This window comes from Lagopus leucura, unplaced genomic scaffold (assembly GCF_019238085.1).
Source record: "Lagopus leucura isolate 7727_CA_CO unplaced genomic scaffold, USGS_WTPT01 109-26_obj-0_obj, whole genome shotgun sequence".
Lineage (NCBI taxonomy): Eukaryota > Metazoa > Chordata > Aves > Galliformes > Phasianidae > Lagopus > Lagopus leucura.
Genome location: NW_024965092.1, coordinates 4,310 through 26,765, shown reverse-complemented (window position 1 = coordinate 26,765; position 22,456 = coordinate 4,310). Strand labels below are relative to the sequence as shown.

The following is a 22,456-nucleotide window of genomic DNA, read 5'->3' as shown; positions in this document are numbered from 1 at the left end:
TTCTTCCATGTTTTGTTTTTTCCTTCTGTTTTTTTTATTTTCATATTTTGCTTTTCCTTTTCTTTATTTCCACGTTTTGATTTCCCATGTCGCGTTTTATCCATATCTTATTTTTGCCTGGTTTTTTTTTTTTTGGTTTTTTTTTTTTCTTCTGTTTTGTGGGTTGTTTTTTTTTTTTTTTTTAATAATTTTTCCTTTTGTTTTCTTTTTTTTTTTGTCCTGGTGCGATTGATTGATTGATTTTTTTTTAATATATATATTATTTTGGTTTTAAAACCTGGTTTTAAATAGGCTGAAAGCTGATCGTTGGGGATGGGGAGGCCCCGAGCCCTGCGCTCGGGGAGGCGCGTGCCGGCGGCCGCCGCGCCGTGCTCCCGTCTCTCTGCTGGGTGCTGGCTCTTCTCTCGCTCCGCGTTTTCTCTTCTCTTGGCATGGATGGTTCGGTTCTGACGCGCTCCGTGGCACAGTCCCCGTCCGGCTCTCCTAAACGCAGGCGAAGTACTCCTTGAGGGGTGCAAAGAGGTGGCGGATCACCGGCACGCTCCAGGATCTGCCGAGCAGTCTCTGCCGGGCCAGGCGGCTCATGTTGGACACGTCCGTGTAGTGCACCGGGAAGCCGAACACCCTGTGGGACAGGGGGACACGGGGTCAGCTGGGTGACAGCGGGGCAGAGGTGGAGGTCCCACGTGCCGTGGAGCTGTGCCATGGAGCCCTGTCACGCAGAGCTGCGCTCGTGGAGCATCACCATGCAGAACTGCGCCACAGAGGTTTGGCCTGTGTTGTGGATGCACCTGGGACGTGGAGCTGCGTTGCAGAGTCACAGCTTTGGTGCAGAACTGCACCACGGAGGCACGGCATGGCACGCCACACGACACTTGTGCCACAGAGGCTCAACTTGGCACGTGGAGCTGCGCCATGAAGAGTTGGTACATGCTGTGGATGTTCGGCATGTGGAACTGCACCACGGAGGCTCAGTGTGCAGAACAGTGCCCCAGAGGCTCAGTAGTGCAGAGCTCTGCCATGGAGGCTCGGCACATGGAGCTGTCTCCCCCTCCACCCCCCCCTGCCCACAGTACCTCTCCATCTCTGTGCACCACAGGATGTCTTCCTTCTCATTCATGAAGACGGGGAAGTGCTGGTCTTTGCCCTGCTTGATGGAGTTGGAGCGAGTGGTGATGGTTCTCACTTTGCTGAACTGCAAGAGGTACAGGCTCATTGTCACTGGGTGCGACATCCAAGGGCAGTGCCATCCCCAAGGGCACAGCCAGGCACCAAAACCCCCGGGAGATGTGGCAAAGACCCTGTGATCCCCATGGGCTGACCTTGGCTATCCTGCCGTGCTCCAGGCACTCCTGGAGTTCCAGCTTGTCATTGACCGTGGACGCCAGCGGCCTGGGAAGGACAGAGGTTGGAATGGGGTGGCAGTAGTATGTCTCCACATTCTCACATGGTGGCTTCCCAAAAGAGTTTGTTGGGTTCCCATGTGCCCACACCCCATATCCCCATGTGGTGGCTTTCTAGGAAGACTTTGTTGGGTCCCCATGTGGTGTAACCTGAGAACGACTTTGTAGGGGATGGCTGCAGTCATGTGAGGAGCATCAGTACCCATTGCCCACGGGGATTTTGGGGAATCCAAGGGGCTGCAGAGCCACCCAGCACTGGGTTCAAGCCCTGTGGGCAGCCCCACACAAACACACACAGAGGGTTTGGGGGCTCTCACCAACCTGTTCATACCGGGAAGGTTACCCCAGAAGTACCGTGCCCGGTGTGCCGCAGACACCTCTTTGGCATCAATCATGACGGGGTTGGACTGGCAGAACACAGAGAGGCCAGGGGTCACCAGGGGCTCTGCAGGGCCCAGGGTGCCCCACTGGATGGGGACGTGGGGAGGCACCGACCTCGAGGAAGCGTGAGATGTCCCTTTTGTCGCTGACCCCCATGGCCACCACGTTCTCAAAGAGCCAGAAGAAGGGTCGGTCGTCACCCTCCTTGGGCCGTGCTTCATGCAGGAGGCGGTAGAACTCAAAGAAGAGGCGCCCAGTGCCCTCTGGGCAGGAGAGAATGGTGTCAGCAGAGGGGTCGAGGGGAGTGACAGGGGGATGTGGCGAGGGTACACTGCAAGGGGGACACTGATGGAGACATACTAACAGGGAAATGGCATAGAAATGCAAAGAGGACACAGCAAAGGGACACGGTGAAGGGACGTGATGAGAGGACACAATAAGGGGATGCAGCAAGGGACACAGTGAGGGGACATGAGGTGAGGAGACATGGCAAGGGGATGTAGAGATGGTGATGCACTGAGGGGACATGCTGAGGGGATGCAGAGAGGACATAGCCTTACCGTACAGCCCCTTCCTGGCTGGGTTCACTATAGAGAGGTCATTGCAAGGGCTGCCCCCGATTACCAGGTCGAAGGGGCCCCACTCCTGTATCTGGGGGAGGAAGCATGCGGTGAGCTGCAGATGCCCCACAATGTGGGGATGCCATGGGACAGTGGGATGGGGGCGTGGACCTGGGGTCTGTACTGTGTTGGAAGGGACGTACATGTTTCTGGGTGACATTTCGGACGTCGCCGACGTACATGATCTTGCCTTGGTGCCTCACCATGCCCACGGTGATGGAGTCCTCGCACACCTCAGAGGCAATGTAGCGGTCCACCTGGATGCCCAGGTCCTTCAGCACCAGCAGGCCTGTGGGCAGCGAGGCCAGGTTGGTGAGCAGCAGGACGGGGGTCTCAGCCTACCTCCCTGTCCCATGGGTCCTGCCCCATCCCTTCCCACCGCCCCATTCCATTCCATTCTGTCCCATCCCATGTCAATTCCTTGTTCCACACCAATATGTTCCATTCTGTCCCATCCTGTCCTGTCACGTTATGTCCCATCCAATTCCATCCCATCCCCATCCCATCATGTCCCATCCCATTATATTCTATCCACACCCATCCCAACTCACCACGTTGCATTCCATTCCGTCCCATTTCATCCCATTATGTCCCAGCCCAGGCCATAATGTCCCATCCCACCACGTTCCATCATGTCCCATCCCATTATGTTACATCCAGTCTCATCCCATCCTGTCTGATCCTACTTTATCCCATCCCATTATGTTCAGTCACATCCCATTACATCCCACCCCATCCCATCCAGACTCATCTTACTTGCTCCCTTATGTCTCATTCTGTCTCACCCCATCACATCCCATCCCACATCACTTCCCCATCCCATTCTGCTCTGTTCAGTCCCATTCCAACCCATGACATTATGTCCCATCCTAACTCAGCCCATTATGCTCCATTCCTCCCCACCCCATCCCATCTCCCAAGGGGTGGGTGCCACCATCCAGCTGCCCCCAGCCCCACAGACCCACCGGTGGCAATGCCATCAAACAGCGACAGCACGCGGATGGGTTTCCTCTTCTCAGCGGGGACAGGCGGGTACACCTTCGGCGGATCCTACAAGCAATGGGGCATAGGGATATGAGGCTGGGGCAGCAAGGCCACGGGATGGGGGGGTCTATAGGGTGATGGGGGGCACTCACAAACTCCTGGTCGTGGTTGTTGGCGAAGAACATCTGGAGGCGCGATGGCCAATCTTCACGCCGCCGCAGGAGCCCATAGACACCCTTATGGCCGCACATGTAACAGTTCCAGGGGTCCTCCTTGATGGCCGCCTGTGCAGCCCCTGGCCCCACCAACAGGTCCACGCACTCCACGCAGAAACACCTGGGTGGGGTGGGGGGGACACGTCAGGGTGGGGGTCCCAGTGCCACCCATGCACACTGCATTGGCGAGAGTCCACGTGTGCCATCATCTCCTCCATTTCATCCCTATTGGACAACCCCTTCCCACTGCAAGCTCCCACACTTTGTGGGGTCCCTCCAGCCCCACAGAAGCACTCCCCAGCTGCTCCCCCCACCTGCAGCAGTTGTTGTTGCCGCACATGAGCACCTCGCGCCCACCACAGCAGATGGTGCAGTAGGACTGGTATCCGTCGTCGTCGTATTGGTACGCACACTCCAGAAAGCAGTTCTGGGGATGGGGGCACAGAGTCAGTGTGGACTCCCGACCCCATAGCCCCATGTGGGGCTTGAGACCCCCACCTCTCTGCACATACCTTGCAGTTTTGGCACATTCCCCCGATAAACAAAGGGTGCTCCAGGGTGACATTGAGGCTCCCGCAGGAGATGCAGATATCTGGGGTGGCACACAGGGATGGGGGGGCAGTAAACCAGAGCCCCCCCACCCCAGCACCCCCAGTGCCCAATGGGACCACCTCACTTCTCACCAAAGCTCAGCCATGCCCATGCTGGAGAACCCCAAGGACCTGGAGATGACAGCCCTGGGGGGGGGGGGGGGAGTGGTGCCCCAAAGACCCCCCTGACCATGGGCTGGAGGCCCCATTCAGGGTCCCCCCAGCCCCACTGCTGTCAGGAGATGTTGGAGGCTGTGTGCACTGCTCACCTTCGATGTTTCTGCATTTCTGCCGCACCTCGTAGACAAGCCGCTCTGTGAGGGAAGAGGTGCCCAGCTTAGGGTTGGGGCTTAGAGAGGAACCCCTCTGTGCTCCTAGCCCTGCTTGAGGGGACCCCAGGATGAAGGGACCCCATTATGGGCACTCCATCATGGACACCCCACTATAAGCACCCCACTATGGGCACTTCAGCAGGGGTTCTCCATTATGGACATTCTGTGGGCACCCCATCATGGTCAGCCCCACAGACATGGGGCAGCCCCACAGTGCAGCCCATTGCAGACCCTGTGTGGCTGTGGGTACCTCGGGTGCGCTCATCGATGATCTCCTTGACCTTGGGTTTCTCTGTTGTGCTTTTCCGGGGCTTTTTGGCGGGTGGGGGTGGCGCATAGGCAGCAGCTTCTGGCTCGACCCACATCTCTGTGTAAACTTCTTTGTAGGGGTTGCGCTCCTCTGTGAGGCAATGGGGGGGCTGTGAGCAGCTAGCATGGATGAAGACAGACCACCTGTCCCCATGCCTGTCCCACCGCTCACCCTCAGGGGGCTCCAGGCCCTTGGGGCCAGAGGGCTGGAAGCCGCCCAGCGCCCACTCGATCATCTGCTTGTTCTGGATCTCCACTACCTTGGAGGTGTCAGTCTCATCATTCTCGGGGCACGCCGGGAAGATCTTCCCTGCTCTGCTGCTTGCCACCTGCATGGGAGCACCCGGCACTGCGTCACCTTCTGTGTCCCTTCCTGGTGCCAACCCCCAGAAACGCGTGCACTGACTGAGTGTCACATCCTCAGCAGTGCCACATCCTCGTGTCCCCTCCGGCTGTCACTCCACACAGATGCTGGCCCCCAACTGCTCCAGCACCGAGTGCCAATGCCCTCAGCAGTGCCATGTCTCTGATGTCCCCTCCCAGTGCCACCAGTGCTCACCTGCAGCACCTCGTAGATGGCTTTGCGGTACATGGGCTGTTTGTTGTAGGTGGCCTGGTGGAAGGCGCTGGAGAAGGAGCTGAGGGGCAGGAGCTTCTCCACGCAGACCTGCGGGAGGCGACGTGGCCATCACCCAAACAGGGACACGCCAAGGTCGGTGTGCACGGAGCAGGGGTGCCACTCACCACTGAGAACTTGCCGTCCCCAAACCACATCACCCAGCGGGTGCCCTCAGCTGCCCGGCTGCGTCCCGTCATCCACCAGGACACGATGCGCCCCGGCCACCAGGAGAAGCCGCGCAGCTTGCCCCACACCAGCTCACCGATACCGAAGCCCCGACCGTCCTGGGGATAGGGAGGGACACAAGGAAGGGACGGCATCAGGGCTGTCCTCGAGTCGGCCCTGGTCCCGCACAGTGCTGTTGGCATGGGATGTGCTCACCTCGTACTCAGGCTCGTCGTCGGCTGACTTGGATGTGTTCTTGTCGACGGCGTCGGCCACCACAGGCTCAGGCGTGGTGGCCACATTGGGCGAAGCAGGGTCGGTGGGCTGCTGTGAGGCAGGGGGGCTGGCCTCCTCCTCCTTCTGCGGCTCGGCCCGCGGCGTCTCCTCCACCACGTTCATCACGGCGATCACTTTTGCCTTCTTCTCCGCCTGGTGGAAGAGAGGCGTCAGGGCAGTTCAGGAAGCCTCATCCCATCCCACTGCATCTGTATCCCACTTCAATCTCATCCCATCGTATCCCATCCCACTGCAGCTCCACTCAGCCCCATTGCGTTCCATCCCATAGCATCCCCATGCCATCCCACTGCATTTGGTCCTCACCTTACCACATCCTCACCTCATCGCATCCCATCCCACTGCATCTTCATCCCATCCCATCCTCATCGACATCACACTGCATCCTCATTCCACCCCATGCTCACCTCCATCCCATCCCCACTCCTTGGGCACGGCTGCCCCCCAGCACCCCAACCCTTGGGGGCTGTGCCATGCGCCACAAGCGGCTCCCCCTTGTTCCCATCCCTCAGTTTCTCCCTGCACTGCCCCCAATACCTGGCCAAGCTGTGCCAAACTCAGCTGAGCTGGACCAGACCTGGGCCAAGCCATGCCAGAGGTTTGTTGGACTCAGAGAAGTTGGACTGCAGTGTGCCAAACTCGGCAGAACTGGACCAAACGGTGTGAAACTCAGCCAAGTTGCACTGGATAGTGCCAAACTGTGACAAAATCCACTAAGCTGGACCACACCGTGCCAAACTCAGCCAAATTGGACCAGACCCAAGCCAAGCCACGTTAAACTCAGCCAAGTTGGACCAGGATGGACCAAACCGTGCCAAACTCAGCTTGAGATGGACCAGACTGTATTAAAACACGCCGAACAACGCCGACCTGGCCAACCCACGCCAAACTCTGCCGAGCCGGCCCGGACCAGTCCAACCTGTGCCAAATGACACCACGCGGGGTTCAATCCAAACCGTGCCAAACTCAATCGAACCGGTCCGAGCCGCGCCAAGCTGAGCCGTGCCACCCCCGCGCCCACCCCACGCGCCCACCTACCCATGCGGGCTGAACGCTGCGGCCGGACCGAACCCAGCCGAGCCGAGCCGAGCCGTGCCGAGCCGGGGGCACGGCCGGCGGTTCTTTGTCTGGGAACTCCGGGTCACATGGTCCCAATCGGCCCGGCTGGTTGGCTGCGGGGCACCCGGCTCGGCCCGCCCCCCCCGCACGGCTCGGCCCGGCCCGGCCCGGCCCGGAGCGCTGCCCTTTGTCCCGGCGCTGCGCTCCTTTCGTGGACAAAGGCGGACGGCTCTGCACCCCGGGCGTGGGGTGGCACGGGGGGGGTCGGCTGTCCCACGCGTGTCCCCGGAAAGCCGCGTGTCCCCAGATGCACCCACCTCAGCGGCACCCCGGAATAACTCCGGGCGCCTCGGAGTCTCACCAGACACACAAACGTCCCCTGCGTGTCCCCACTGCATCCAGCTGAGCATCACCCCAGAGTACATCTCCCAAACACCCCGAAGCCTATCTTCCGAAGGCCACATGTCCCCCGACTGTCTCCAAGAAGCCGGGTGTCCCCAAAGGCATCCAACTGAGCAGCGCTCCAAAGCAAAACCGGACACCCCAAACTGCATCCCATGGGCTTCCACCACCTGTCCCAAGGTGTGGGAACCCCCAGAGCTGACACAGCCCCGGCACCCCGAGCTCCGAACCCACACCAGCGTCCCACCGGGGCAGAGAACCCCGCACTGGCAGCACCCGCCATGCCGTGCACCCACAGAGCTGTGCCACGTGCACCCACTGCCACCCATGCCCACTCCCACGAGTGCCACCGCCACGTTCCCACTACCACGCGTGCCACCCCCACTCTCCAGTTCCCATCCGTGCCCACTCCCACAGCGTCCCCTTCCTCACACACCCATCTCCACGCGCCCACCCCCACGAGTGCCCGTTCCCCGTCCATGCCTGCTCCCACACGATCCCACTCCTGAGCCCCATGGCCATGCTGCGGCCGCGCCGTCTCTGCGTGCCAGGGGGGTCGCGGCGCGGTCGTAGCGTGCGCTTGGTGGTGGCACTGCCGGGGATAGGCTTGGCCATGCGGCACCGTGCCATGCTGCAAGGAGCCGAGCCTTCGGATGAGGGATAAGCGCGGAGATGGAGGCGGCACGGCTCTGGGATCGGACTGAGGCGATGCGCTCGGGGTGCCAGCACCCAGCCCAGTGCCCACCCCCCAGTGTCCCCAGCGAAGGGCTGAGTCACTCAAGGCCCCTTTGTGTTGCAGATGGAGGGGACAAAAGGAATGGCCGTGGGCCCCGGGCAATGCAATGAGGGCAGAAGGGGACGGGGTGGGGGTGGTAGCAGGGCCCTCGGTCCTGTCCCCATCCCCGTCGCCCGTCGTTTGCTACCCCCACCCTGCCCAGGCGTCTGGAACTCTTGAGATCCCCTCAGCACAGGAATTCCATGGTAAGGGGACCCCAATGGCAAAGGGACCCCATGACATTGGAATCCTCATGGCATGAGAATTCCGCTGCACAGAGACACTGTGGCGCAGAGATGCCTATGGCACTGGGATCCCCACAACACAGAAATTCTACGTCAGGAGACTTCATGGCATGGGAACCCCATAGCATGGAGACATTACAGGGATCCACATGGCATGGGGACACCATGGCACAAGGACCTCCATGGCATAGGAATTCCATGGCATAGGGACATCACAGCACAAGGACCCCCGTGGCATGAGAATTCCATGGCACAAGGAACCCCACTGCGCAGAGACCACTATGACACAGGAACCCCCATGGCACTGGAATCCCCACAGCACAGAAATTCTACGGCACGAGGACTCCACAGCATGGGGAATCTCATGGCACAGGGACCCCCATAGCATGGGGACTCCTGTGGCACAGGGATCCTTATGGTATATTGCACAAGGATCCCTATGGCACAAGGACTCCCATGGCATTGAGATCCCCATGGCATGGAAATTCCACGGCATGCGCACCCCATGGCATGAGGACCCCTGTGGCACAGAGATGCTCATGGACACTGCTAGCAGGGGACCCACAAGGCGCAGGGACTCTCTTGGGAAAAGTCACTTGATACTGCACAACACCCAAGAAACCCAACAGAACGTGGGCAATCAGGCATGCAGTATAGTGAGAGGATCTGCACTGCCCATGCTTGGGTGGGGGGACCCCAGGATCCAGGAGTGACACAAAAAGCACCCAAGAAAAGCTCCGGTGGGGGTGAGCACACAGCTAATTCTGCTCGGGGCTGTTCTCCTTTGTCCTGGGAAGGAGCAGGGCAGGAGAGGGAGGAAATGTCCCATCTGCTGACTATTAATGCAGAGATAAGCAGAGATTGGCACATCCCTGCGATTGGCAGATTGGTGATCAGGCTTTCCTGCCCTCAGGTCACAGACATCCGTCCCCATCTCATCCCAAGCTGTCCCATCCTCTCACATCCTTATTACCATTGCCATTGCTATTGCCAACATAATCACTACCTCCATTGCCATCCCATCCCAATCAAACCCAACACAACACGACTTACCCCAACCCCATCCTCTTACCACAGCCACTGCCATCATCATCTCTTATCTCCATTGCCATCGCCATGCCCATCCTCCTCCCACCCCATCCCATCCCTGCCCCATCTCCGTCTTATCCCCATCCCATCCAAAGCCAATCCAACTCACTCCATCCCCATCCTATTGCCATGTCTCACCCGTTCCTTTGTCCTATCCTATCCCCATCTCACTGTGTCTCCACCTCTGTGCTATCCCTGTCCCATCACCGCTGACATCTCCATGGCCATCCCCATGTCATCTCCATCTCCTCCCGTACCCCCATCCTTGTTCTGTCCATCCCATCTCACAGCCAGCACGGTGTTACCACGGCACATCAATGTCAGGGAGCTGTGGTCCCCACCCCTGCGCTCTCCACACCCCACAACAAGCAAACCTCATGGGGTGCAGCTGGGAGGGGACACTGACCCCTTTGCCACGGGCACCTCCTGTCCTTGCTGCCACCAGCACCAGGTAACAACTGGCAGCCAGGCTGTGAGACCCATGGGAAGCACACTGAGTGTGGCTCAGCCTTTCTCCCCGTAATGAAAAGAAAACACTTCATCTCGTTAGAAAAATAAAGGGATTACGCGTGGCCAAAATCGGCATTGTTTGAGAAAGAGGAACTGCTGAAAAGATGTATTTTGCTTTTTTTTTTTTAAAGTATTTTTCCCCAATTATTTTTGGCCGCTGAGTGCTGCTGGCTGACCTGAATCCGCGTTTATTTGGCGAGAGAACGGTGCGCTGGGAATGTGATGCTTGGTGCAAGAACTGCACTGGGACTGTGCCAAGTCCCACACAGGACAGAGAGCACGGGGTGGCACTGCCACCAGTGTCCTCACAGTGCAAAGGGGCCAAAACCCCTCCAGGTCACCCACAGAGGAATCAGCCATGGCCTGACCTTGCTGTGCCTGTGGGGACACCAAGGCTGTTCCAGCTGTGCCCCATGGGGACGCAGGGACGCGGGGACATCGTGGCCATGCCAGCTGTGCCCTGTGCCACTGTGCCCCATGGGGACATCAAGGCCATGCTCCATCTCCACCGTCCCCAGGCCCCACTCTGGTCCCTGGAGAGCCACGGCATGGCCCCTGCACCCATACCACGGCACCATCCCGGTGTCCCCAAGGCTGGTGTCACCTGTCTGTCACCAAGTCCTCACCTCTCTCTTCCAGCGTGCCAGCCACTCGTCGCGCTTCCTCTTGCTGATGTAGTAAGGGTCCCCTGCCTGGAAGGTGTGCCGCTGCATGGGGCGCTGCCGCAGGCTCGACTCCCAGCCCAGCCCACCCCGCAGCCGCCCACGGGAGCCCTGTGGGGAGAGAGTGGGGTCAGGAGGGAGATCGGGGCTGCAGCACCATCACCACCCCCGCCCCCCCCCCCCCCGTGAGCACACTCACACACACCCGTGCAAACATTCCATGTGGCACACACTCACACGTGTGCACTCACAGCTCTGCACACACGCAGACGCACAAAGGGCTGCACACACTTGTGCTCACACTTACGTGCCCACAGATGCGCACACTCACAGCTGTGTGCACACATGCAGGTGTACACACACACATGCAGATGCACACACACACACACGTGCATGCTCACATCTACGGGCACTCATGCGCACACAGCTATGCACATCACCAGCACACCCACGGAAGCACACATGGAAGCACACGCGCAGTTACGTGCACACACACTTGCCTCCATTTTCAGGCTGTCGAAGTTGTTTTCCTCCTTCTCCTCCTTGCCTGCACACAGAGCAAAGCAGCCATCAGTGCCGTGCCATGGGGTGGGACGCGGGCAGGGCTGGGGGGCAGCTCTGGCTGTAGGGGGGGCCCCGGGCGTGCAGGGGAAGTAGGGCCGGGCGGTTTCCTGCGCTCTCAGCCCCTCACACAGAGCTGCAGGTACGCGCAGAGCCGCTGCCGGGAAAGCAGCTAAAAATAACCCCACTGTTTCTGGGGCTGCAAAACCGCCGGGTGACGCGGCTGCGGGGAGGGGGAAGCAGTGACACCGGCTGGGCATCAGGCACCGCGTCCCTGTGGGTCCTCGGAGCTGCGCGCCCAGCTCGCTCATCCTGCCTGCAGGTGGTGGGGCTGCGGGTGGGGAAACTGAGGCACGGGATCGGGGATCGCTTGTGGGGAAACTGAGGCCCGGGGACCGACTGAAGCGAAGTCCCCACAGGCCTGCATCCTCAGCACGGGGACAGAGCAAGCGCCAGCACGGGGTGGCATGGAGGGTGCAGTGCGGTGGGCTTTTCACTGCAGAGCTCGGGCCGCAGGGTATGAAAGGGCTCTTTAATGCTGAGGGGAAAGGGCGGAGGAATATGAGCCCCCGGCAGGGAGGTGAAACCCGAGCGCAGCCGCTGGCAGCCACCCCACTCCCTGCAGAGGGTGAGTCACAGGCTGGCCCTGCAGCCAGGTGCAGCGAGGGACTGCGCGGCTCCGTGCCTCCGGAGCAGCCTGCAGGCTCAGCGGGGGATGCAGGTAGCTTCCCTGGCCTGTGTGTGGATGGCTCACTCATCTCCATCTCGCTCAGCCCCTTCCCAATCTGGTTCATCCCCACCTTGCTCATTCTCATCTTGTTCATCTCCATCCCCATCACTCCCCTCCATCCACACCCCACTTCCATCTTTATCTCCATCCCCACCTTAATCACCTCCATTTCCATCTCCCTCATATCTCCCCCCATCACTCCCCTCCATCCGCACCCCACTTCCATCTCCATCCCCATCTCCATTACTCTCCATCCCTATCCCAGTCATCTCCACCCCCTTCGCTTATCTCTGCACCCATTTCGCTCATCTCCATCCCCATCTTGCTCATTCCCATCTCCATTTTGCTGATCTCCATCCCCATCTCACTGAGCCCCTTCTCCAGCTCACTCATCTCCATCCCATCTTGCTCATCTCCATTCATCTCCGTTTATCTCCACCTCCATCCTCAACCCCATCTTTACCTCCACTTCCATCTCCATTTCCATTCTCATCTTCATCCCTATCCTCATCTCGCTCAGCTCCATTTCTATTTCCATCCTCATATCCATCTCTACCTCCACTTCCACCTCCATTTCCACCCCCATCCCCATCTCCATCCCATCTCCATCTCCATCCCCATCTTGCTCATCTCCACCTGCATCTCTGTCTCCACCTTCACCTCCATCTTGCTCATCTCCACCTTGATCTTCACCTCCTCCTCCATCCCCATGTCACTCAGAGTGCCCAGCCCCACATCCCGGCTCGTTGTGAGATCCCCAAGAAGACCCCCTGGCCTTGGTGTCCCCATGCCCAGGTGTGCCCCATCCACTTGCCTCCCACCAGCACCAAGGGTGCGGGCACCAGCTTAGGGACCCCAGCACCACATCCCACAGGTGCACCATGCACAACACCTCCATGGCACATGCGGGACTGCCATGCAAAGCAGCACAAGGACAGCACACGCGTGGGCGCATGCAGGAGGATGTCCCTCTAACCCTCCTGCCCCTTTCCCTCCCACGAGGCACAGAGCCCTTCTTCCTCCTCCTCTTCCTCCTCTGGTGCTGCCGCCCGTACCCCAGCAGGATGGGCAAAGGCCGGGGGTGCCCGGGGGCGCAGTGGGTGCCCCTGAACGCTCAGATCTTACTTTTCTCTGTGGCCTCCAGGAGTTTCCTCCTCCCGCGTTTCTTCTGGGGGTCGGAAGGGGCCAGCTCACCCTCATCGGCCGGGGCGTCCAGGCCCTCCTTGGGGGTGCAGCGGCCATTCTCCAGCGCCCGGCCCGTCTCTCCATCTGCCAGGCTCTCCGTCTCGTCCTCCTCGGGGCGCCCGCTTTTGGGGCTCGTGCCGCCCTCCTCCGTGCCCTTCCACTGGGCTCCGTCCGTCTCCAGGTCCCCGTTGGGCAGTGGCTCGGCAGGACTGGCCTCTGGGCAGGGAGGGGGGCACTTGGGGACGGCTGCCGTGTCTTTGGGTGTGTCACTGCTTTCCACCTGCAAAACAGAAGGGAAAGGATCGGTGATGGCACAGGGATGCCTCCACCTGTCTGAGGGCTGAGGTCCCCGTGCCCTGGATGCTGTGCCTGAAGACATGAGGCACTGCAGTGACCATTTGGGAGCAAAAAGTTGACCGTGCCAAAAAATACACCAAGTCCCAGCTCCTGCATGAGGCTGGAAGGGGCTGACAGGGGACCATGAGGACAAGGACACATGGACACGACATAGTCAGAACCATGGCACCCTCAGGACCTACACATGCTATCATGGAAACTTTAGGACCAGGAAACACCAACATGGCACCCCCAGGACCAGCAGATGCTGCCGTGGAACCATCAGGTGAAGGACACACCAATATGGAGCCTTCAGAACAATGACAGGGCGCCATGGAACCATCAGGAGAAGCACACCGTGAAGATCAGGTGTACCACAAAGTCCAGGACTCATGGACATGGCACCACCAAGACCAGGATGCATGGAGGTGACACCACATAGTCCAGGACATGGGGTTTAGGAGTCAGCCATCCCTGTGCTCAGGAACAGGTTGGGTACCTGTGGGAGGTGGTGGGTGAGCATCTTTGCATCTTTCGTTTTCTTTCTCTTCTTTTCCACATCTCCTCCGTTTGTTAAACAATTTCTAACTGACTCATGGGATTTCTTGCTTTTACTCTTCCTTTCCTCTTCCCCCATCCCACTGTGTGGTGCTGAGCTCCTTACAGCTATCAGCCCACAACACTCTATAGGCACTATTCCACAACGCCCTACAGCCATTCACCCATGCTACCACAACACCCCCAGAACAAAGAGAAAAGGATGTGACATCATGGGGACCTCAGTATGCTGCCATGACACCCTGAGGACCAGGTCCCCCTGTCATGGCAACCTCAGAACACTGACACACAGCCACAACACCTTGATGAGCAGTAAATCCCATCATGATATCCCCTGGACCAGAAAGCACAGACCTGGCACCATGAGAACCATTCTGGCCACATGGATATGACACCTGTAGAACTATAACACATGGAGATGGCACCCCTGGGATCTCAATACATGGATACTGTACCCTCATAATGACAACACATGGACATGACACCCTCAGGACACACAGACATGGCACCCTCAGGACCACAATACATGGATATGGTCACAGAGGGTGGTGAGGCACTGCAACAGAAGGAGGCTGTGGATGCCCCATCCCTGGAGGCATTCAAGGCCAGGCTGGATGTGGCTCTGGGCAGCCTGGTCTGCTGGTTGGCGGCCCAGCACACAGCAGGGGGGTTGAAACTGGATGAGCATTGTATTCCTTTTCAACCCAGGCCATTCTATGATTCTATGATTCTATGGTCCCCTCAGGACAAGGACACAGTGCACTGGTGCCCTCAGGACCAGGATGGCACCCCCAGTCCCAGTCCCAGGACAAGTGAGGACAACCTGAGCACAGGGGACAGCATCCTGCCCAGCTGGGTGCTGCCAGGACCCTCTGGACTGTCACAGTGGGGTCGGTGACAGCAGCGTGTGTGCTTGTGCAAGAGACAGGTGGAATCAGGGGCACGCTTGTGTGTGTGACAGGCAGAGACAGTGACTGTGGTGTGTGTGTGTGTGCATGTGACAGGAAGAGACAGAGCATGTGACAACAGGACGTGTGACAACTGTGCGTGTGTGTGCATGATAGTCTGAAACCGCCCGTGACGTCTGTGTGTGGGTGTTCATACGTGTGCGTGCACACAGGACAGGCAGAACCCTGCAACAACCCGATCTGCACATGTGTGTCATGCTAAGCAGGCATGACCAGAGCGTGCAACACGTGCCAGTGTCGGGGTGACAGCACCAACATCTCCAGCAGGGTTTATGTGCCTGTCTGCTGGTGCTGAGTGCAACACCTGCTTGCCAGTGTCGAGGTGACAGCACCAACACCTGCAGCGGGGTGTGTGCGCACACCAGGCGGCGCACAGCACGGCGCACAGTCGGCGAGCGGGGCTGCAGGGGTCCGAAGTGGCCACGGTGACAGTCAGAGCGAAAGGGCCATGCCCGGCTCGGCGGTTTCCGTGGCGAAGGAGAGTGAAAGTGCGGCTGCGTCACCGCGCCATCGCGGCGGTGCGCCGGGCTCGGCCCCCCCAGCTCAGCGCACCGTCAATGCCGTAACCCCAGTGCCACGGGACGGCCCGAAACCCAGATGCCCGGCCGTCCCCCGTGCGCTCCCTCCCCCGTCTCCCGCAAACTACACGTCCCAGGATGCACCGTACGGTGGCACGGAGCCAGCGACCGCCGCGCTGCCAGCGGGGCTCGGCGTGAGTGGGGGTCCGCGGAGGGGGAAAGCGATCCGTCCCAGCCTCGACCCGCGGGCACCGTCGGGGCCACCGGGTGCTGGAGGACCCTCTGCCCCGCTCCGCTCGCCACATTTTCCCATCCGCTCGCCCGCTCATCCGCAGAAGCCCCCTCTCCGGGCGTGCCGGGGGGGGTCCCGCTGCCGCTTACCATGGCGCATCCCCCGCGGGTGGGCGCGCAGACCCCGGAGCCCTTATGGGGCCGTCTCCGCCCGGTGCTGCTGCAGTGTCCCCACGGCGCTTCCTGCTCGCCCGACCGCGCTCACTTCCTCCGCTGGCGGCTGGGGAAGGCCGGGGCAGGCGGGCAGCAGCTGCGCACGGGGCCGGGAAGGAGGGGACGCGACGCACGGGGGGAGGAACGGGGCTGGAGAGGGGAGGGACGTTGGGTGACGGATGGGGGTCCGGCAGTGCCAACCCAACCGCGGCACGGGGATGTGGGGCACCGAGCCCCGGCTTCATCCCGTCGGCACCCAACGCCACCCTCGTCTGCACCCAACGCCGTCCCGCTGGCAGCGCGCAGCCCCGCGCCCCCCGCTCTCCTGGGGACAGTGTCACGCTGTGCGCCAAGGACACGCGCGCTACCACCTCCCTGGTGGCCTCTCCCCGTGCCCACAGTGCTGGCGGAAAGCTGAAGGCTGCCCCCCGGCCGCCCCCGCTGCAGGATAGCGGCGTCACCACGCGCCAATCGCCCCCGGCACGGCACGGCACTGGCAGGGGCTCTGCGGGCTGTGTGGGGCGGGTGGACAATGCCAGGAAGCTGGGGTGGGTGTGGGAAGTGCTCTGCGTCCCCGTGCACGATGGCCTGCCTTGCACGACAACTTCTCTTGCACAACAGCTCTCCACTGCACACTGGGCTGCCTTGCACGACATCTGTCCCTTGCAGAATGATGCCCCTTGCTTGACAACCTTACTTGTGTGACAACCTCCCTTGCAAGAAAGCTCTCTGCTGCATGCTGAGCTGCCTTGCATGATGTCCTCCCTTACACAGTTACCTTCCCTTGCACGATGGCCTTTACACAACCTCCCTTGCACAACTGCAGTGTCTTGCAGGATGGCCTCCCTTGCACGACATCTGTCCCTTGCATATCCATCCCTCGCACACCGACAGGGGAAGGAGCTGTGAATCCACCCTGGCGCCCATCCCTGTCCCAGGGGAAGGCCTGGCTCGCCTGCTGCTGCCTTCCTTCCCACCCACCCTCTTCCTCTGCGCTGCCGGCTCTGGGAACAAGCGCTGCCTTTTTCCGCGCTCCCCTCCCTGCAGGGCCCCCGCCAAGGACTCTGCTCCACAGCTGTGTGCCCCCAGGGGGGACCAGGGTGCACCATGACCAGGATGGTGCTGGGCTCCTGCCTGCTCCATTGTGGCAAAGCGGCACAGGGGAGGACCACTGCCGTGCACGGCACCAACTGCGAGGTCACTGGCTGGGGGTGGCCTCAGGGCCACAGCTTGGCACGACTTGGCATGGCACAGCATGGCTTAAGGTGACTTGGCATGGCACGGCACGGCTCGTGGTGACTTGTTGGCCCTGGGCGTACTGGTCTCAGGGCCATGGCATGGCACAGCTTGGCATGGCATGGCTCGAGGTGACTTGGCATGGCACAGCTCAGCATGGCGTGGCATGGTGCTGCCACCAACACCCTGCAGCTCCTCGTCCCCGCAGGGTCCCCAGGTGCAGGGGCAGAGCCGCCCTACCCTGGGCCCTGCTCACCTGGCTGACGTCACCCCTCAGGATACATACCTTGGAACACCTGGAAAAACAAATGGTCCTGTTACAGCCGCGCCAGAGGGCTGCCCGCCCCCTCCCCACCTGGGGGTCCCCATATCTGCGCCCACATCCCCTCCGAACCCTGGGGCTGGAGAGAAGAGCTCCTTGCCCCATGGGTCCCCAGTGTCTCCATGTGTCCCCATGCTGAGAGGACAGAGCTGCCACCTCTGCAGCACAAGCCCTTGGTGGCACACTCCTGGTGTCCCCATGCCACGTGTCCTCTTTTCCACCTGGGTCCTGTCCCTCCTGCACCTGGTGGCACAGGGGAAGCGCAGTACATGGTGCCCAGGTAGGATGGGGGTCACACTTCTCTGTGCCCCCTCCAGCACCAGGAAGTGCCACTGCTGCCACCACTGCATTCCAGCCCCAACATAGGGACCTCAGAGCTGCCCTTCAAAGGGTCAGAGCCCTCCAGGCTTCCCAGCTTGCTCCATTCCTGGATAACTTCTCCCCACTTGTTCTTGTGCCAGCATTGTTCTAGCATCGAAATAGCTCCCGCCCTCCGTGCTCACCTCCCATCCCACTGTATTTATAACCCCACTGTGACCCATGGCTGCTCCCCTCATCACCAGTGTCCCCTCATCCCAGTGCCATCCCATCACATAATGCCACCGCTGCAGTGTCCTTGTCCCACCGAAACATGTCCAAATGCAGAATTAACCCTTACTGCAGCCAAACTTCTGCAGAATTAACCCTTGTTTCAGCTGCAACTTCTGCAAAAAAAGGCTGCTTGGTGTCCCACGGAGCAGACAGCGCCAATGCTTAATGCAGCCACAAACTTCTGCAAAAAAGTTTTTGGTGTCCCATGGAGAAGATGGTGCCAACATGTCTGACTGTGGCTATGTGTCCAATTTTGGCAATGGCCAATGCTGCTGGGGGTTCCCTCTTGCTCAACACCGTCCCCACTGTCACCATGTGCCCCCGTGCCAGGAGGATGAATCCACCACCACTGAAAGCTTTGCTAAAAACAGTGCCCAAAGTCAAATGCCATGTCCCCAGAGCTAGTGCCACACCAGGGTTTGTGCTTTCCTGTGCCATGCCCTGTGCCAGTAGCACTGGGGCTGCTGCCTGGGGGAACCATTTCCCTGTCCATACCCTGTGCCAGCAGCACCGGAGCTGCTCCTTGAGGGAACCATTTCCCTGTGCCATGCCCTGAGCCAGCAGCACTGGAGCTGCTGCTCGGGGGAACCATTTCCCTGTGCCATGCCCTGTGCCAGCAGCTCTGGGGCTACTCCACTGGGGAGCCATTTCCACCACCAGCAGAGCAGGGATATCCTCTTTTGGGGTGTCAGTGGGCTGCAGTTCCTGCTTGGTAGAGCCAGGGAAAGGGGACTTTGGGGATGGCTGTCCCACTGGGCCCCACTGCTCACCTGGGCGTGTTTGCGTTTTCGCCCAGGCCGCCCGGCCTTCCTCATGGGTGTCCCTGGCTCCTGCTTCTCCTCCTTGCTCGGGTGCTCCTCCTGCTCCTCTTCCCCCTGTGGGATGGAGACATAGCGTGGTTATGGCAGTTATGGGGCCACAGCCTAGGCACGGCTCCCCCTTGACACCCGTGAAGCAGCGGGGTGGCACCCCACACCGACCCACACTCCCCATTTCCACAGGACAGGTGGCTGTGGGCACTCACCCCAAATCCCCACACTCTGGGGGGCTCCGAGGCCGAGCGCGGCCTACTGCAAGGCCTGAAGCCTGCGGTTGCCATGGCGACGCCACACTGCCACCACCGCGCGTGGGGCTGAGGCCTACGGCTTCGCGCACCCCACGGAGCCGGGGCCTGCAACTCCGTGCCCCAAACACAGGGCTGGGGCCTACACCTCCATGTCCCCCCCCCCCTGCAGGGCTGGGCCCCCTCAGTGCCGCTCGCCCCACAGTGGGGACGGGACCGGCTCCAGGACTCCGGGCAGAAGGGCTGAGCCTACAGCCGAGGCCTACGGCGTCGGGGAGCGCTCCACCTGAGCCCCAGAAGATCGCGGTGGTGGCGGCAGCAGAGGCCCAAGGCAGGAAGAGGCCGCGGAGGGGGGAGCGGGGAAGGCGGGGAGGCCGGCGGGGGGGCGGCGAGGGAGAGGCCGGGGAGGGGACGGGAGCTGGCAGGCAGACAGCGCTGGGCCTGGCAGCCACAGCCAGCGTGGGTCTGGCCTGTGGGGAGAGAGTGGGGGGTTGGGGGTGCTGTGCTCCTGGGGTGGTGGTGCAAGGGGGGACGTGGCCCAGGAAACCAAGGCTGGGAAGCAGGGGCACGGCACAGCCTTATGGCACCGGCGTTTGGCTTCTGCGAGGCCCCCGGTTTTGGGTGGGTGTTTGGGAGGAGGGGTCTGCAGATGTGCTGCCAGCTCTCCCCACACTGGCAGAGGGCGTGCTGGCACCATGCTGGCCTCAAATGCCCCATGGTGCTTGAGGAGGGGGTCTCTGTGCCTCCCCTACTCCAAGCACTGCTGCGATTCCCCCCATGTCTTGACTGGGGTGGTCCTGGGGGCACTGGTCTCAGGTCCAGAGCTTGGCATGGCTTGGGATAGCGTGGCAAGGCTTGCGGTGACATGGTAGCCCTGGAGGCGCTGATGTCCGGGGCACAGTGTGGCACAGCATGTCGTGGCTCAAGGTCACTTGGCATAGCATGGCATGACACGGCTCAGGGTGACTTGGTGGCCCTGAGGGCACTGGTCTCAGGGCCACAGCGTGTCATGGCTTGGCATGGTGTGATGTGGGACCACGAGGGCTGTGCAGCATGGGGAGGAGGCGGTGCGGCATTGGAGTGCACTGGAGAGCTAGGGGACATTCTGGGATGCCTAGAGCTCCACACAACCCCCAGAGCTCCACATAACCCCAGAGCTCCATGCAACCCCTGGAGCTCCATGTAACTCCCGGAGCTACACACAAACCTCTGGAGCTCCATGCAGCCCTCAGAACTCCATGCAGTCCCTGGAGCTCCATGCAGCCCCTGGGGCTCTCTGCAATCCCCAAACTGAGCCCCAGGCTGTGCTGCACCCACACGCATCCCACAGGCAGGATGGAGCAGGGGGCACTTTGCAGAGCGATGCTCCCCATGTGCACCCCTCAGAGCACCTCCATGGGGCTCAGCACCTCCCTGCAGTGCGGAGCTGGGGCATAGCACCAGGAACCCCCAAAATGTGGCGCAGGGAAACAAGCACAGGGCTGCAGCCACAGTTCCAAGCCCCCTCCGACAATGTTGTAGCCCCTTGCTGGGTGCTGAGTCACCTCCCCATAAATCACCCCGTGTCTCTGCTCCCTGGGGCTCGCCAAAGAGCCTGGCGCGTCCCTGCAGCACCACTGCTGCCAAGCAACAACCCAGAGGGAAACCACCTCCAAGGGGAGAGCTGCGAGCTGTGAGCTGCTGCTGCTGCTGCTGCATGACGCAGTGCCGGCGCCGCACCCGATGCTGGGTCCTTACTCCTGACTGCAGCAGGGCTGTGGGCATAGGGCTGGGTGCTGGGACCCCTGTGCTGAGCTGTTGTCATTGGTGTGACCCACAGTGAAGGGAGCATATGTCCCTTCTGCAGGGGTGACTCAGTGCGTAATGACACGTCCCAGTGGGGTCAGGCTGGGACAATGTGGTGAAGTGATGTCCAGACCAGGACCAGAAGCACTGAAGCTCCAAGCACCATACACCAGGCTCTGGCAACGGGCGCAGGGACCCTGGGCACAGGACCCCAGGTACCAGGAACTCAAACAATGGGACCCCACTGGGACTCCAGGCACCAGGACCTCAGGCTCTGCACCCCAGGCAGTGGGACCCTGCTAGGATCCCAGACATTGGGGCCCTGGGCACTGGCACTGTGGGGTCCAGCTCGTGAGACAGCATCCTGTTGCACCTCTGCCATCCCTATGGGATGAGAGATAGCTGTGGGCACAGCAAGGCACGTGCCATGGAGCACCACACCATATATGTCCCAGAAGGGGACAGAGACCCCAGTGTGCCCCCTGTGCCACATCCTGCACTGAAGCAGCCCCCAGCTGATGGGCACAGGGACTGACAAGGCCCGGAGAAACCCTCATGACCCCGTCCCCGTGCTGCTCATGGCAGGCTGGCATCCAGCTGGCAGCGTCCCCGGTCCCCACGCTGTGACCGGGCCATGCCGTGTCCCCTGCGCGCCGGGGACAATCCTCCCCAAGGAAAGGGTGATGCCTTCTGGTAAAGAGAGCAGGCACTTGGCTTTGGGTTTGCCCTCACGTCATAAGGACACAAAGAGGCTGGTGCAGGGCAGCCCAGGACTGCCACTGGGGTCAGGGGCTGTGCGTGCCACGTGGGGATGGGGACAGCCATTGGGTTGTCACCGTGATCCACGGTGGGGGACACCCTTTCCCACTCCATACCCCCAACCCCGCCCCATGGCAGGGGTCACCCTGTGTTCTCACAGCAGCAGCCGGCGCGATGCCCCCTCCCCACTGCCCGCACCGCCAGAAATAGCTCAATCCCCACTAATCCCCACGCAGCTCAGCCTCGCTCCCAACTCCCTGCTGCCACCGCGCTCTGGGGGGAGCGCAGCTATGGGGTCCCCCCAGTCCCAAAACAGAGCTGTACCTTGTGCGTGTCATGCACCTCGCGGTCCGGCGCGGGGCTGCTGGCGTCAATGGCTCCGCTGGAGGGCATGGTGCTGAGGGGGGGACTCGGAGGGGGGGGGCTTGGCACCGCGAGGCGCCCCGCTGCCACCACCACCACCGCCGCCGCTGCGCTCCGGCTCCGAGGAGGGCTCCGGGAGGGGTCAGCCAGCCCCTGTGTGGGTCCCTGTGGGATTCAAAGGGATGGGGTGAGGGGGGAGCAGCGTCCCCCAGCCCCCCGCCGCGCCCCCGAGCGTGGCAATGATTAACATGGCACAGCCTTGACTCGGCTGTGCAGCGCCCTGCCTGCGCCCCGGTACGTGGGGTGCACAGTGTGGGGTGTTGCAGGATGCACGGTGTGGGGTGTGGGATGCACAGAGTGGGGTGTGTGGGGTGCAGGATGCA

At 61.0% G+C, this 22,456-nt stretch overlaps 1 protein-coding gene across 4 annotated transcripts; it reads right to left on the bottom strand.

Annotated features, from left to right (window-relative positions):
* Positions 1-206: 206 nt before the first annotated feature.
* DNMT3A (DNA methyltransferase 3 alpha) lies at positions 207-22,165 on the bottom strand. Of its 4 annotated transcripts, none has more exons than XM_042892387.1 (22): positions 22,035-22,165; positions 18,874-18,978; positions 13,071-13,410; positions 11,155-11,201; positions 10,619-10,765; positions 5,835-6,047; positions 5,579-5,737; positions 5,394-5,501; positions 5,007-5,163; positions 4,776-4,925; positions 4,463-4,507; positions 4,116-4,195; positions 3,918-4,030; positions 3,541-3,724; positions 3,370-3,454; positions 2,548-2,693; positions 2,345-2,435; positions 1,899-2,047; positions 1,725-1,810; positions 1,323-1,392; positions 1,077-1,195; positions 207-625 (listed from the first exon to the last, which is right to left on the bottom strand). In XM_042892387.1, the coding sequence occupies exons 1-22, from the start codon at positions 22,101-22,103 to the stop codon at positions 484-486; spliced, it is 2,805 nt and encodes a 934-aa protein (XP_042748321.1). In that variant the 5' UTR covers positions 22,104-22,165; the 3' UTR covers positions 207-483. The 4 variants fall into 4 exon arrangements, with proteins under 4 accessions (XP_042748321.1, XP_042748320.1, XP_042748322.1 ...); XM_042892386.1 differs by lacking the exon at positions 22,035-22,165 and adding an exon at positions 19,128-19,217; XM_042892388.1 differs by lacking the exon at positions 22,035-22,165 and adding an exon at positions 19,128-19,217 and having other exon boundaries at positions 13,140-13,410.
* Positions 22,166-22,456: the final 291 nt, after the last annotated feature.